Source organism: Zosterops lateralis (assembly GCF_965231275.1).
Source record: "Zosterops lateralis genome assembly, chromosome: 4".
NCBI lineage: Eukaryota > Metazoa > Chordata > Aves > Passeriformes > Zosteropidae > Zosterops > Zosterops lateralis.
Window position 1 is genome coordinate 32,926,279 of NC_139765.1, and position 16,184 is coordinate 32,942,462.

General features: G+C 33.9%; 1 protein-coding gene across 1 annotated transcript in view; it reads right to left on the reverse strand.

Moving 5' to 3' along the window:
• Positions 1-15,829, reverse strand: part of LRRIQ1 (leucine rich repeats and IQ motif containing 1) — a gene marked incomplete at both ends in the record, with an annotated part of 102,926 nt that extends 87,097 nt beyond the window's left edge. Inside the window, 11 exons of the mRNA XM_083859631.1 lie at positions 596-723; positions 1,611-1,804; positions 5,615-5,765; positions 6,938-7,090; positions 7,859-9,085; positions 9,262-9,336; positions 11,165-11,370; positions 12,098-12,200; positions 13,401-13,471; positions 14,405-14,516; positions 15,707-15,829. Coding sequence (XP_083715757.1) covers positions 596-723; positions 1,611-1,804; positions 5,615-5,765; positions 6,938-7,090; positions 7,859-9,085; positions 9,262-9,336; positions 11,165-11,370; positions 12,098-12,200; positions 13,401-13,471; positions 14,405-14,516; positions 15,707-15,829 — 2,543 coding nt within the window. The remainder of the gene's footprint in view (positions 1-595; positions 724-1,610; positions 1,805-5,614; positions 5,766-6,937; positions 7,091-7,858; positions 9,086-9,261; positions 9,337-11,164; positions 11,371-12,097; positions 12,201-13,400; positions 13,472-14,404; positions 14,517-15,706) is intronic.
• Positions 15,830-16,184: the final 355 nt, after the last annotated feature.

The following is a 16,184-nucleotide window of genomic DNA, read 5'->3' on the forward strand; positions in this document are numbered from 1 at the left end:
TCAGAAAACAAACAGAAAAATAATCAGAGAGTACTTGAGTGCATGATCCATTATTATGCTGTTTGTCTCGATTCTTCTTTATTTTTTACCTTTTAAACAGAACCATAAGAGTGAAAAATTAAAGCAAATATACTTGTTTTGCAGGGTATTAACATATGTATGTAAAATAAAAAACATTCTTATTTGTCCTTTCTAACTCTAGTACTTGCCCTTAACTTAGCCTTCAAAGTCTGTTTTGAATAAGCTAGCTGTGAAATATGAAGTTTGACAGACATACTCTAGAAACAATTGCTAAAGAAAGAAAGAAACCCACCATGGTTTTAATAATGCCACAATGCTCAAGAATCATTTTCACATAACATCTAAAAGAAAAAAATTAATTTACATAGTTAATGCTGTTTCAAATTTTCTTAGCTAGAGGTAGCCAACATAATTACATGTCAACCATATATTTTTATTTTTAAAGAATATCCCAAAAAGACAGTGAAATTTCAACCATACTGAGAATTATACTTTTCAGACAAGTGAATTATATCATTATGTTAGTAAATTCCTCTGGATCAGTTCTGTAAATTGAAGAATGTTTCTTACTTACCTATTTTGAGACAGCAAAAGAATCTGCAATAGAGGCAGCCAATACATAGAAAGCATTCTCATAGAAGAAATGCTATTGTCATCCAAATATAGTTCTCTTAAGAGAACATGATTTTCCAGTCTTGGAAGCTAAATAGAAACGAGATGGTTATTTAAGATTAATATAAATTAGAGAAACAACAACAGAATGCTTATCAGATGCTTTTTATAAATCACTACTAAATACAAGCAAAACTCACATCTTGGATATATGTATCATTTTCTTATTATGCATGTACCAGTTGTCACACATAATCTCTATATATCAGGTGGTAAATACTTTTTAATGTCTTCTATCACACCTAAATAGTCAATATAAAAAATAAAAGAAATTCAAGAGCTCAAGAGTCACAGCCTTGCTATTTTATTCATGCAGTTATTTGCTGCTTATTGGCAATGCTTTTCATCTCTTGAATTCATAGGAGAATGATTGCTAGTATGATTAAGCATACATTTAGCAAACAACTTTCCTATTTCAAATGCTGCAGCACAATTTTCAAGTTTTGGAGAATCAACATACATTAAATAAGCATGATTATCATCAGGGTAATAATAATGATATTATCATTACATACAATTAATGGTAAGAAGCAATTACTTATATGTAATGATATCAATATTACCAGTCTAACATAATTATCTTATATTATAACAGGATCTAAAAGTAATAATAATCTTTTGTTACATTTTAAACAAAATCATAATCATGTAATACAAACTGAAAACTAGATGCTATAAATGAAGGAAGAACCATAATCACTGAGATGACACAATTTTTCAAGGACTTGGAGTAAGAAAAAAATTAACTGCTAGTCATTTTTATCTTTGAAAAATCACCCTCTGACAAGAAAAAAAAAAATCTTACCCAAGAGCATGAAACATCCCACACCAATCAAAGAGCACATGCTCAGAATGCTGAAAAATACGACTGTTAGCAAAGATGTATGCACAACAGCCACAAAATTCAAAGCTTTTACCTCCTGGAGATTATTGCCTTGCAACTTCAGAACTTGAAGTAGGCCACAGTTCTCAATGCCTTCAACTTGTGAAAGATGATTGAAAGAGCAGTCTAGATGAATAAGAGTAGGTACCTCACAAAGACCTTTTGTGCTGATTAACTGATTATGGTCCACAATTAATTGTTGAAGACTTTTCAGTGACTCCAGACCACCTGAAAATTCAAGATTTAAGACACGAAATAAAAATCTCTTGTCATTCAAGTACTAAGAAAACTCTGAATTTTCTGTACATTCTCTGATGTAACAATGAATATTACTTCTGTATGGGGTTTAAAAAGAATTACTATATTTTGACCCTAAGACATATACAGTGCATATGGTTCACAAATTTCTGATCCTGTTAATCAAGCAGTAATAACAGTTCAGAATCTCTTTGGTACTTCTGCTGGAAGAGAACATTCTTTTAGTGATAAACTGTACTTACTATGCTTTAACCACTTGACAACTGCTCTGAACTCTGTGAAATGGTAACAGCCCTCTTAAAATCATCCATCAGAATGAATGCAAACACTATGTTTAAAAGTTAATTTTTATTATTTCATTTTTAAACTTATTTATAATATATCAGCAAGGTTAGAAAAAACTGTATTAAAATTTAGGCCAGTACCACCGCAATTATTTAAATAAGTCTTGTTTAAGGAATTATGACAAAATATTTTTAATGAAGAAATTTATAAAGAAAATTCAGTGCCTTTAAGGACAAAGCTATACTGCTACAGCCATTCTACTCTCAAAAAATTTACTCCTGCCATCTACATTAAAGAGCATGCAATCTCAACACACAAAAGAAACACAAAGGAATTCCCATCAGCATCTGTATCTCTCACAGAATGCAACCCGTATCATCTGTACAGGTCTGAGCAGCTTTTTTGTACCTCTGTAGTAGAAAATTCCTTTGAAGGGATACCGTTTACAAAACATATCTAAAATAAGGAACTTCTGATTTTACTCCTGTTTCAGGTACTCTTAGGCAATTTAGTTAATTTAGGATTATTTGAGGGACCACTTTGTCTTATCTTTATCTCACCCAAAATTTCACAAGTTCCTCAAAGGAAGCTGGATGAGCATTACAATAGTGAATCTATTTGTGACTCTCCTCTGAAAACAAAGTACTTTATGAAACCAAAAATCAGTTTGCACCATAGCATATTGAGAATACAGGGGAGGACTTAAAAATGAGAACAAATGATATGGAGAAAACTGAAGCAAAACCCGCAACACCGAGATAGCAGTAAATTTTTAAAAAAATTCCCGATATAGGTGTTCTAATAATTTTAATTTAAAAATGGAAAGGACTTAGTAAAAATAATGCAATTGTTTGATATTAAAGTGGTATCATCTTAAATATGTGTCCTATAATGTAACTTCAAAATTGTGCTTTAGCAAACAAATATACAAATCTTCAATTATTCTAAAGAATTTCAAACATGCCCATGACATACTACCCTGACTGCAAGATCCTGGTCTTTTTCTTTCGTGCTTGGATAAAAATAAAAAAGGAATCAGCACCATCTAGTGGTCTCAGAAACACTTTCATGTTTTCATGTGTTGGCTCCCAAGAGTTCCTCATAAGAGCAGCTCTTAAATCTCCACTTTTCAGTTACCAGCTTAGCAGTACTGGAAAACTTAAAAGCACTCTATGAGCCTGGAGTGGAACCGAGAAGAGAGACTGCACACACAATAAGAAAAGGCAAGGAGGTAAAACAGAATCTGGAAATTTCCTATTTCTGCATGCTCCACAAAGCACCTTTTTTTACTCTTCCTCACCTTGAATGTCATTCAGAACATTCTCGAATTATCAAATGCAGTCCAATAGGAAATGCACAAGAGAGAAGAAGGTAATACAAACAGATGGTATTTTACTGGTTCTTCTGCCCACATGCAAAATTAAATTAAGCATGAAAGTCTTCTGCGCATTTCCAGAAGATTTTGTGTGTTTTATATACAATGCAACAACCAAAAGTTATAGCAGCCATAGCAAAAACATTTTGTTGACAAATACATGATTTTAGCAAGATTCAAGGAGAACCTTTATGTAAATTCTCAGCAATTTGCAAAGTGCAGCTGAAGTCTGCTAGCTAGGGACTCTCTTAGCTATTGATGCAGTTCTGAAGCCACTTCTATGTGTGACAAAGACAACTAACAACAGGGCGAAAGCTGACAGCAAACATAAAAATGAAAAAAAAAACCAAAATAAAACCCTCAAAACAACAAAACCAAAACTAAAAAGGTGTCTGATGAAAAAAAAAAAATTTCTCTATGCTGTTTTAAAAAGAGTATATTGAAGGCAGCATTTATGACCACCCATGGTTATGCATTGCTATTCTTCAATTTTACCCAGCATTCTGTGGCAATATAGACGCCCTACACAAGTGTCTTTGAAGATTTGAGTCAAAAGACTAATTTTTGCGCCTGAAAATTTTTAAACCAAGCATTCATCCTCAAAATACAAACATATGCACTCAACTTTGGTGTGTTACTGTCACAATTACTTAATTTGTGATGATGTATTCTTAAAGGAAAAAGCATAATTGAGACTATTTCTCTTACTGCTATTTTAATGGGCTTTTGGTAACTCTAATTTTTCCCCTACTGCTGCTATATTTCAATGATAGGAGAAAAGAATAAAAAGAGAAATCATAGTATGCCATAAATTTCCTACAGTAAGATATTAAAACTTTAATATTATAAACATAAATAAGCTTTACTATAGAATACTGGAGCTTCCAAAATTGCTGAGGGACATCCTGCAAGATTTACAGATGGAAGGGATATGGTAACTTTTTATAACCCACAAATCCTTTTCTTTTGCATTCTACCATAACTCAGTATGCTCTGGTAGGAAATAAATCCTGTATTATGCATCTGCTTTAACCTAAAATCCTCAAAGCAATTCCAGAGAGGGAAAAACCCCCCACATTTGAAGATGATTTTTGTGAACATTTATTTACCCACTTAAATTCATTAGAGACTCAGTAATTGTAACAGTGCACTGCACAAAAGAGAAAGTACCAGAGGATTTTACTCCACTGGGCCTGTATGAAGTTACTACACTCCACAAGGATGTCGCATCTGTGTCATCCACTAAAACAATGTCATTCTTACAGTAATCTTGCAGACATTTTTATCAAACGAGATCAATCTGAATAAGAATCTTATCAAGTGCTATTTGCCACAACAATACAGATGAAACTTTTTAACCATTTTATTTTACTGTTCCTCACTAAAGTACTGATATGCTTTTACAGTAAACATTGATTTCCCAGCCCTTTTGTTTTCATGTATTAAAAATTTCCTTTGTGAGTACTAAGATTTACACATACTGTAAAAATATGCAAAGCAAAAAATAATGATAATATCTTCATCAAAGTCTCTACATCTACAGATTTTTTTAAGCTTTCCCATCTTCTGTTTGCTACACCCTTGCTGTTTATCACAGAACAGTATTACCCATGTTCATAGTGTTATTTAACAGTCTTATTTAACAGGGGAACTATTTATTTACAAGTCTTATATGCATGTGTTTCATCTATGAGCTTAATAATTTTTTTAATTATTTTCCCGTTGTCCAGCAGACTCAAGACAGACAACATGATTTCTATATAACTACTTACTGTGTCAGTCAGGAACACACTGGAATTCCCTGCAGTTGCATGTCTAGGCTTTGCTTTCATCTCGCCTGTAGATAAGCTGAACTCAGGCTACTCACATATTCCAGCTGACTCAGTACAGATAATCTTAGTGGCCCTTTCAGAAAGATTTTAATTCTTTTGGCTGACAATAGTTACATGACCTGCTAGATGGAATACATGGCAGTAGCTAAGCCATGCTTTAAGATGCAGGTTCTTTCCCAAGTCCGTCTCCTTGGGCTTAGCAGCTGACTGGCTCTAAATCCAAGAGGTGTATAATTCTGAATATAACATGCATAAATATTGTTATACAAATTGGAATAATTTTCTTACCAATTCGAGTGATTCTATTGTAGGAAAGCTCAAGATTTTGGAGATTTTTGCATCCATCTAAGCCACAAACTGATGAAAGACGGTTCTTATTCAGAATGAGAATACAGAGATTTTCCAGATTTGCACAGTCAATTACCTGAATGTTGTTCTCCTGCAATAAAAGAAAATGAGCATATTAAATAGCATTTGAAGTGAATAGCAGTACTAAGTAAAAATATAGCAGATTGCCTTCGTTGCTTATTTTTATCCTAAATTCTTAGCTATGAGTAGGGGCATTTCTATTTTTCCATTAGGAAAAAAATTATGAGCCCCAGAAATGACCTTTTGTGTCCTGTTGAAATAGAGTAAGAATATATCTTGAACTTCATTCTGGCTCTGAAAATGCCCAAAGTTGAAACGAAAAAAAAAAAAGCATTAAAACAAGTTAAGGACAGAGCAGTCTCTTCCATATACATTTGCTTACCTCCTGAAACCCTGGGAGACTGAACTAAAAACTGAATAGAGACATCATTTTTACTAGATGCTAATGAAGACAGCTGTAATTTTGCTGGAATTCTATTTACTAATAGCAAAAGTTTGCATTTAGAGGTACTTTGGTCACAAACATTAACACTAAGCTTAAATTCTTCCTCCAAGGGATCCTGCTTTTTAAACATCCCCTTCCTCAGGCCATTTTAATGTTTCCTCAGATTTCTCTTTCACTATTCGCTGTGCTTGGTCTTTTCATCTGGAAAATGGTGTTGTTAAAACACATTCAATTAAAAATGTGAAGAAAGCTGGTTCATGTAAATTGCCAAGTTCTAACAAAGATGCATTACAGAGAAAAAGTTTTCTTTCGACATTAAATAGGGCCACGAAAGACACTGCGCAGTAGCGAATACCTGAACATCAGGACTAGTATAACTCACTGTAAGTAATATTCCTTGAACATGTATGTTTCTAATTTTAATTAACATTCAAGATGTATGTTGCAAAGGACTCTTCCTTCTACATATTCTTGGTCAAGCTGAGCACCTACTACGGTGAACAGCATCTGCCCACTCTTGAATCAGAGACTGAGGTAATGAAGATCTATACTAATGCTAATCTTTGACTATTATTTTCTTAGCATAAGTTGAATCATTTGCAGCATGTTGTTTTTGGTTATTTGCACTGTAAATCTTCTGGTATAACTTTGTTAACATTTGGTACTATTTTGTTGCTAGTTATGCGCTTAAGGCTAAAATTTATATATTCAGTTGGACACAACCACACACAATGAAGTAAGGAGCAAAACTGGCAGTTCTCCCTATGTTATAACAAAGAATCAAATATGCTTGGTACCTCCACATTGATATACTTCAGGCCTTTGCAGCTATTCAGTCCTTCCAGTGCAACCAGTCCACAGCGCCTCAGAGTCAAAACTTGAAGATTTGAACACTCAGATAAGGTTGAGAGGCTACAAGCTGGCAAATCTTCAAGCGTTAGTGTTGTGACCTACATGCATTTATTGATAAATAAAGCTCACATTTTGAACATTCATTGCATAACATCATACTACGGTAATTTTAAGATGAAAAGGAAAAAACTCTACAATCTACTAATGCTTTATAAAATGTGAGCAACTAATGTTAATATTTTCATATAGAAAAGAATGGCAATGATAGGTTTGATCTGTTCAGTGGGAGATGCTAGCTTGAAAACAATAGTCACAGTATCATAAATAATGAGTGTAGAACAGACAAAGAGTTCAGACTAGAAGTGTGTATAGGCCATCTCAGAATGGATATCAAGATGAGAGCACAGAGCAAGCATACAATGATAAGTTAGTAAGTAGTAAGGAAAACAAGTTCTGGAAACCTTTATGGCAAAACACTATCTATAAGATGATCAAAAATGTCTTGTTTCTAGAAGTGCCTATTCCTCTCAAAACTCTGAGGGGGCTAGTTGAGCAGAAGCTGAAATGTGGGCCTTTACAAAGGCAAAACCTTGTTAATTTAGCAGAAAGTAAGAATTCTTGCCTTTTAAAGGGTTAATATTATCAATCATCTGAAGACTAATACCACACCGATCTGCTCCACAACACTCATGGGAATTCCAAAGTCATTGTCATTGCCCTTATTATGCACCTGGGCATTGGAACTCTCACAATATCTATTTGCTGCTCAACAATAAGGAGAATTCTGCCACCATACCAAAACAGAAAATAATTAAAGAAGTGATAGTATGTCTTCCCATTTTATTCTCAAACTTTCATATAGTTACCTGTTGCAAGGTACTCCAAGGGCCACTATTAATTATTTTTTCTGTACTTAGTGGAGGCATCTTCCTAACTGAACTTTTTGTTAGTTGTTTTCTTAGAGTTGTTTGCTTTCCTTGGTTTTCTTCATATATTTTAGACCAAGATTTGCATGTGTTCATCCAGTTTATTCTCTTCTTTTCAATATCATCAGGAAAAATTACTTTACTAGAAGAATCTGCTATATCTTGACTACTGTCCCAGGTGTCTCTGACTTCTTCAGTAGCATTTCCCATCAGAAATACATTTTTCTTCAGAGTTTCATATTGAGAAAATCGATCTCTAATTTCTCTGTTATTAGCATTTGGCTGGACATTTGGTGGGCTGCTGCATATGTAGTTTGCCTTATTTTCCACCATGTCATTAGCACCAAAGTTAAGAGATTCATCCTTTGAAGTAAGAGATTCATCCTTTGAAATACAACTATTTGAAGCTTTATCAAGATAACTTGTTTGTGAGTTATTTTCTTCTACTTGTGTTACAGAATTAATGTATAAGTTCTCATTATTCACTTGAGAAGGGTCTTCCTTCTTAGAGCCTAGCACACTTGGTGTCAAATTTCTTTCTGCTGGAATCATCCAATTATTTGTTTCATCCATCATTTCAGCACATTTTTCTTTTAATTCCTCTACTTTTTTGTTTAGTTCCTCATTCTCTTCTCTTATTACATTCACATTTTCTGTCTTATTATCCTTTTTTATGTTTTCTATGTTGTTTTTTACATTTTCGCTCATCACAGCTTCTGCTCTCTTTTGTTCTAAACTTCTTTGTTCTTCTCTTCTTATTTGCAGTAGTTTTTCTCTTTCCAATCTCAGGCTTTCTTTCTTTTTCTCATATTCCTCGTGCCTCTTTACCTGTTTCAAATATTCTTTTCTTGCAAGTTCTTCTTGTCTCTTTCTTTCCTCTTCTCTCTTTAACCTCTTTCCTTCCATTTGCCTGTTCAGTTTTTCCTCTCTTTCTTTCATTTCCCTCTCTATTTCCTCTAGTATTTTCTGCTTCTTTCTCATTTCATATTTCCATTGTTTTAAAATGGGAGCATATTTTTTACGGACTAAAAATGCTCTAAATCTAGCTTGGATTTTCACAGCTGCTATATTCTGTTGTTCAGCCAGTTGTTGTCTTTCTTTTGCTTTCTGTTCTTCCAAGGCCCTTTTTTCCTCTTCCATTTGCAACTGTAGTTTCATGATCGACTCCTAGGCCAAAACATGACGATAGACTTCAACCACTTTTAAAATGGGACAGGTATTGACACATATTTATCATTAATAAACAGAATCAAGTACATTAACCGTTCCATGATAACATTTATTCTCAAATATATAACAGTAACTTCACAGTCTTTGGACAAAAGCTCATTGTACAACTTTACCTCATGTTGCCTTAATTTGTCTCTCCAAGCTTCCTCTTCTTTCTGTATCTCATCATCTATTGCAGCCTGGCGCTTCTGCACAACAAATTACAAATTAACTTAAATGAGTATTGCACAAAGCCCAGAACAACACAAAATGCTCTCTCTCCTATCTCACCCATCTTCTTGACTTTCCAACAATCCAATTTTGTGAATGCCTAAATTTAAATCAGAAACTGAGCAGTGTGTGGATCAAAATAAACAACAGAACACTTGCATCTGTAATGTAGATTTCGTCATGCACTGAAAGATGCACACCTTCAGAAAGTCAGCATCTTGGTACTGACCCAAACAGCTGCCACCATCCTCTCCAAGGTCTGTGCTACTATTGAAGATGAAAACTAGTTACAAAACCATTTGAAGTACAGGCACAAAACAGAAACGTATCTGAACAACAGCATGAACAATCTCCCTTTAATTACACTAGTATGTACTGATAATATTAAAATCTTTCAAATGGGAATTTTGTTCAGTAAAGCTAAAGAAATTTTTTCTGACTGAAATTGCTTGTCAATGGAAAATGAAAGTTCAAGTCTACTTTCTCACTATTCTCAAATACATAGCATTTCTCTCCCCCAAAAAATCTTTAATCAGAAAAAAAGTCTCAATCAGACTGTAAGTCAGCATCCAGAAAGTCAGTTACTTAAGTAACTGAAAAGCAGGCTTATCCAGAACCACATAACTACCAGTGGAACCAGGATATACCAACCAAATCAAAGATGGAGGATATGAAGGAAGTAGTATAAGCAACCATTTTCAACATGGAGCATAAAGTCTTCCAGGTGTTTAAGCACTGTTTTTATGGGCATTCAGAAGCATGCTGTTCAGACAACAGGAGACCAGGCATCTAGATCCTTCTGTGACGGGGAAAGTTAGATTCCATTTCTCATCTCCAAAAAAAGCATTCCTGCAACAGCAGTATCGAAGTGCCTAAACATGGCCATGCCCCTCTTTCTCTAGAGAAAGCCATCTTACATCCAAAATTGATTTGTGACAGCAAAGAGCCAAGAAGCCCTATCAGTTTTTCTGACCTTAAAGGTCTTTTCATTTACTAAGCCCTTCCTTACTATTGGTGACTTGAATTACCTTGCTGGTGCAAAGGTGCCCACCTCTTCAGAAAGCCACAAATTAGTTAATTGAAAATGTAGTGTTAATGCACCTTTCAAAACACATTTATTTAGGCTAAATAATAAAATTCTGTGGCCTAACAAGTATAATATCTGGGAGTAACATTTCTTCATGTTCTTAGGCTCTTTTTCCTTTACAGTGCTCCACTCAATATAGCACAACGTGACTAGGTAGTCTGAGAGTGCAACCGCTCAATCTGTTGTGGCAGAACTCAGTAGATGAAGCCTGAGTAAGTTTCCGAGATAAAGACAGGGAAAGCAAGTATTGTAACTTTTACCTAGATGAAAAACAGCACCAGCATTGCCAAACTGAATAATTTTGGTTCTGATTACTTCCATTAAGATTTTACCATCAAAATGTGAAAATGGTGTGAGAGGTCCAAACTAGCTAAGTATTTTCTATTAGGGCACAGGGATCATTTTTCATTTGTGATTGATGTCAGCATAACTCTCACTTCTGGTGCTTTGGCTGTTTTTATAATATAAAAACTTTGTAAAGGCAAAGCTTAAGGAATAATTTAAAATTTAGCTCAGCAAATTCATTCACTATTGATTAAAAAGTAAACACAAAAACCAACGGACTATACTTAAACATGTTTTACAACTCACTGGCAACACAAGTAGACAGGGTAAATTTAGGACACTCATACAGTTTGAGATAGTAGTCTCTTTTTCACATTAGAGCTTGAATTCAGATAGTCTACACTGGAACAGATTGGCTTAATATCATTCATTACCTTATGAAGAAGATCTAACTTTATTTTTTCAGCCTCAAATTGCTCCAGATGCTGCACCCTCCTTGCATATTCCTCTGCATTCTGTTTTTTCTGTGATCTTCTATTAGTTTTCCACTTTTTCATCTTCACATCTTCAAGCTGAAGTGCTGGTCTACACTTTCTTTCTACTTCACAATGGGCAAGACTTACGCTCATTTCAAGACTAGCTATTAATCAACCAAGAAAATATTTAATTTAATTTCCTAATAGCACTGGGGAGCATTAAGCAGTCTTAAAGTATTTGACAAGAAAAAGAACCTTTGATGATCTAACCAGCAATATATATGCCAAGGAAATCACAACTACAGCACAAGTCCTTTCCATCAGAGGTGTCTTATTATTATTCTGCACACTTATGGACTCTGCAACTACTATGCTTATTCTAAAAATGTACAATACAGGATTGCAGAGGATGTCTTTGGTGGCTATTCACGGGGCCTTTAGCACTGATATGCTGCAGCCCAACTCATCCAAAGACCATGGCAAAGGAACAAAGGAACATTCCTAGCCAATGTGACTTCAGAAAGAAAACAACAAAAAAATCCCACCAAAATAAACCAAACACCCAACCAGCCAAAAAAAAAAAAAAAAAAAAAAAAAAAAAGAAGCAGCTGTGGCCAAAGCACAAAGCAGAGCCTGCATAGTGCCTCTGAGCAGCTTAAAATTTTGAGTGGTATTTTTTGATAATAATTTCTATGATGATTTTTGGGATCTTGACATGAGATAAAAGCAAATGTGGGTATTTTTGTCCACTTCATCAAGTATCAAGCCCTGTTGTATACTGCAATGTGAAATTCTTTAGAAAGAATGCTATGATACTTATGACAACAGAAAAGCAGGTAATAGTGATATGTTAAAAATTAACTCAACCAAATGAATAATGTGCTTGCTTACCTGTAAGAAAGGGGTCATCAGTGACCTCTTCATCACTGATGGACTGACTATAATCAGGTGTTGTAGCAAGCTGCAAGTCTTCATTTTCAACTTCAAGCAGTATCTAACATAGTTTAAAATTGTTATTAAAAAACAAGAAAAAAAAACTGAAAAGCAGAACATTATAAAAATCTTCCAGAACAAGGATAAGCTTTTTATCATATGACAAGTACAGTAACATGAAAGTTGCTACTGACTGGAATCCTTACACATTGACTCATGCAAACATGTCAGTCAATTGTTGTTTTCTAGAATAACAAATATTGTAGTATTTATAAAAAAACATAACATTCTATGTGTTTTTAAAATATATTTAATATTTTGACTTGGAAAAATGAATGTCCTGCATTTCAGATTTATTTTACTTTCTGTGAAACCAAGCACTGTATGCATGAATACTGTTATGCACACTGGTGAAGAACCAGTTACAGAGCAAAATTTTAAGAAGACTATTTCAAAATAATACTATGAGCACAAGGATTGCTATATTTATTTCATTGTTCTTTACTGGCAAGTAATCTATTGCTGCTCATTTATCATCTGTTCATCACATGCTTCAGGCCTATGTTAATATTTGTAATGCAGCTGAAGTCACATGAAGTAATTGTGCTGTTTTAAACAATGGTCTTCTGAGAATAAAAAAATCATGTTTGCAAGAGTGCTCACTAATAAAAGCCAGGCAACAAATTAAAAGTGATTAAATTACAGTTCCATAGTTTTCTAAAAAAACTTCAGCAAGTTATTCAGTGAAATCCTATGAAAATACAGAAGCACTCATTTTCGTAACTCTTGATATGTCTTTGAAAGGCACAGAGTTCTATGTTTACATTTTCTATAAATTAATGGAATCTATTAGGAGCAAGATTAACAGTAGAACAAGATTAATAGAAGTACATCTTGTTGATCATCATAAAAAATAAGATTAGCGAAGCTTAAAAGTGCTATCATAATATTAAAATAATATTCTGCAAATAATTAGCAATAAAGCATTATTCAGTTTCTTTCAGTTTGTTGATTTTTGTGCTAAATATCTCAGATAATTTATTTAAAATTTGAAAGCTTATGGACATAGTCTATTACAGCTGATGTCCTAGTTCTTAAGAATTGTATACAGAAACTCATCTTAATACCTTATGGATAGTTTGACAGAAAAAAGCCTGAATAGATTTATAGGTCTCCTTAGGAGGCCACCAAAGCAAGTGTAAGTTATCTAAATTATTCAATAGAATTTTGTTCACTATAAATACTGTATAAATAAAAATACCTTTTCATTAAATTGTTTTGAGTCTTGATTTGATTCAGAAGGATGGCAAGAAGCTACTTCATAAAGGTCACCTAAAGAAAAAAATAAATTAAAAAATCAGTTCACAGAGAAAATCCCTTACCAGTGCTCAGTTTTGGTCTAAACTGTTTATCTACTCAATTTGTTTAAACTAAAATAAAGGAGGTTTTTTCCTTTCCCTCTCCCCCAGTTTTGCTTAAATACGTATGGGAATCATTTATCTACATTAAAAGTAGAAAATGTGTGTAACAGAAACAGACATAATGATACTGTAAGAATATGGTGATAACAAATATGAAAGAGAACTTCCCATCATGAAACACGGTAGAACATTTTGTGCAGAAAAATACAGTAGCACTTATATCAGATAGGTCAAAAACTGACAAAGAACTACAAAAACCATGAAAAAGAGTAAGATTGTATTGGAAAAAAATACGGATGTTCCTCAGATATTGAAATTTGTAGTCAATATTGAACTTCTGGTCACCAAGCCTATTGCACTAATGGAACAGACAGTGCCAGCTCTCTGGCATTTAAACTGTGAGCTTGGCTTCAGTCACACAGCTGACAGCAATATTTTTTTTTTTTTTTTGACAAGTAATGGTCATTTCATCCAATGCAAGCTTGGGCATCTCTCAAGACAGACTTTAAACAAATCCTGTGGGAGTTAATTGCATCTGAACTCTGCATTTCAGCTCCTATTGACTTTATTTTCAATTTTCATGAAGAGTCTGGCCTGGGCCCTGTCTCAGAGAGCAATTTCGCAACTTGCCTTATTCAGCATTAGGTGAGTTTTTAGAACTAAAGTTTACTTTCTGCTCACATGTTAATTCACAAAGATAGCTTTGTTCCTAAAGATTTTCATCATGCATTCTGAAGCGGATGTAATAGGTTTCACTGCTTGTTCAAACTTAAAAGTTTGCATTATTTTGTTGATGCTTGGCAATATGAAGTGTACAAACATTTTAACTGGGATTAATGCTTACTTGTACTTTGCTCATCTTCTAAGTCCTGCAGTAAAAGCTTTTCAGCATCTTGATTGCTGCTCTTGATAAAGTTTAAATAGGAGAGAACTGATTCTGGCAAGTCACCTGAAATCTAGAATAACACAACCTTTGACATATATTCTACATTTTCATCTCAGAGGCTTGAAAAGAGGTAAATACTTGATATAAGAGAATAAAGATTTGTCTTGGTTTCACCCATGAAGCCATCTCCATGATGGAGATTTGGCAGCAATTTCCACCAAAATTTTTCCAAATTCTTACACTCTTCTCATTGTCTTACCACCCACTGAACAATTAATAATTCTAATTTTAATAACATTCTAATCAAATTTTAGTAATGTATCTTGCACTATCTCCAGAAAGACACTTCAATAAATTGTATTTATAACTGTGTTGGACCAAGGAATTAAAGAAAAAGGATAAGATAAAAATTAGCAATACCTGTGAGGAACAGAATCTTTTTCTTTAAAATGTTTAGACTCCTTACAAAATAAATCAATTTTAAATTTACTAATGTTTGAAGTATGCATGTAGAACCAAAGCTTCAGTTTTCTTTACTACATATAAACTTTCTATTCAAAAATAGAAACTGTTTTTAATGTCAAGATTTTGGGAAAATGGTCTGCCTTCTCTCAGATGTGGTAGACATTGCTGACATTCAGTATGTGAGTGCACACACACTTATCACTGATGCCTTTGTCTATGTCATATGAAACACGATTTATGATCAATGTTATAATAATATCCTAATATCCTACAAACCAATCCCTTTGCTATAAATCTGAAAAATTAAAACGACAGAAAAGGACCCAAATAACTGATTTAATTTCAGAGGAAAGCAGCTTCCCAAAAAAAGAAGTCATCCACGAAAGAGTACTTGAAGAACCTATTTATATGAAATTAGTATCTGGAAATCTTATAAGGAATATCCTAAACCGTTCTCTTGTAAGATTAAAATACAGATTTCAGTGGAGAATCATCAGGTTATTTATCCAGATTTAATCTACCTCACCAAATCTTCCAGCTTGAGAGGATTCTAAAACAAAATCTCCAGGTCTGATCTTCTCAAGAAGAATGCTGATATTCAGCTCTCTTATGGTCTTGTCACCTCCGAAGGTTACACTTTTCATGAAGCAATACTACCAAAACTTTTTTCAGAAGAAATCCTCAGGTTAGGTGTGTTGGGAAAATGTCCACCCATCAAATGGGATTTCCAATGCCAGCACTGCTTTCATACTCCACACCACACACAGCAGCAGTTTTAGCTCAGTGAATACTCACAGTGTCACTGTCACTCAAGGCTTCCTCTGACACCTCTGTGTCAGGATCATCTGTTCCAAATGAAGAAACACTGATTCTGCCTAATTCCATTTCTATTTCTTTTTCAATTTCTTCTTTTGACATTCTATTTCCCAGAGTATCTTATCTGTTTTGAAAGCTACACAAAATAAAATAATACCTTTCAACACAGCATGAACCAAAATAAAGAGAGTGCTCATTTAGCCTAAGTACATTCAGATGTATTTATTGAACAGTTGGCTTAAAACATGAAAACCTCATTCCAGACCACCAAGTAAAAAATAAGAAAAACATTGCCTTGTGATAAGAGAATTCCTCTCAGGATACCCCCTTAAAATTTTGCAAATGTTATTAAATTTCAATATTTAAAACCTCCATCTGCCCTCTTCTACCTCACAAGGATATTTTTTCCATTTTTTTTTTTCCTAATAGCTACAAAGGGAAAAAAAACCAAATCAAA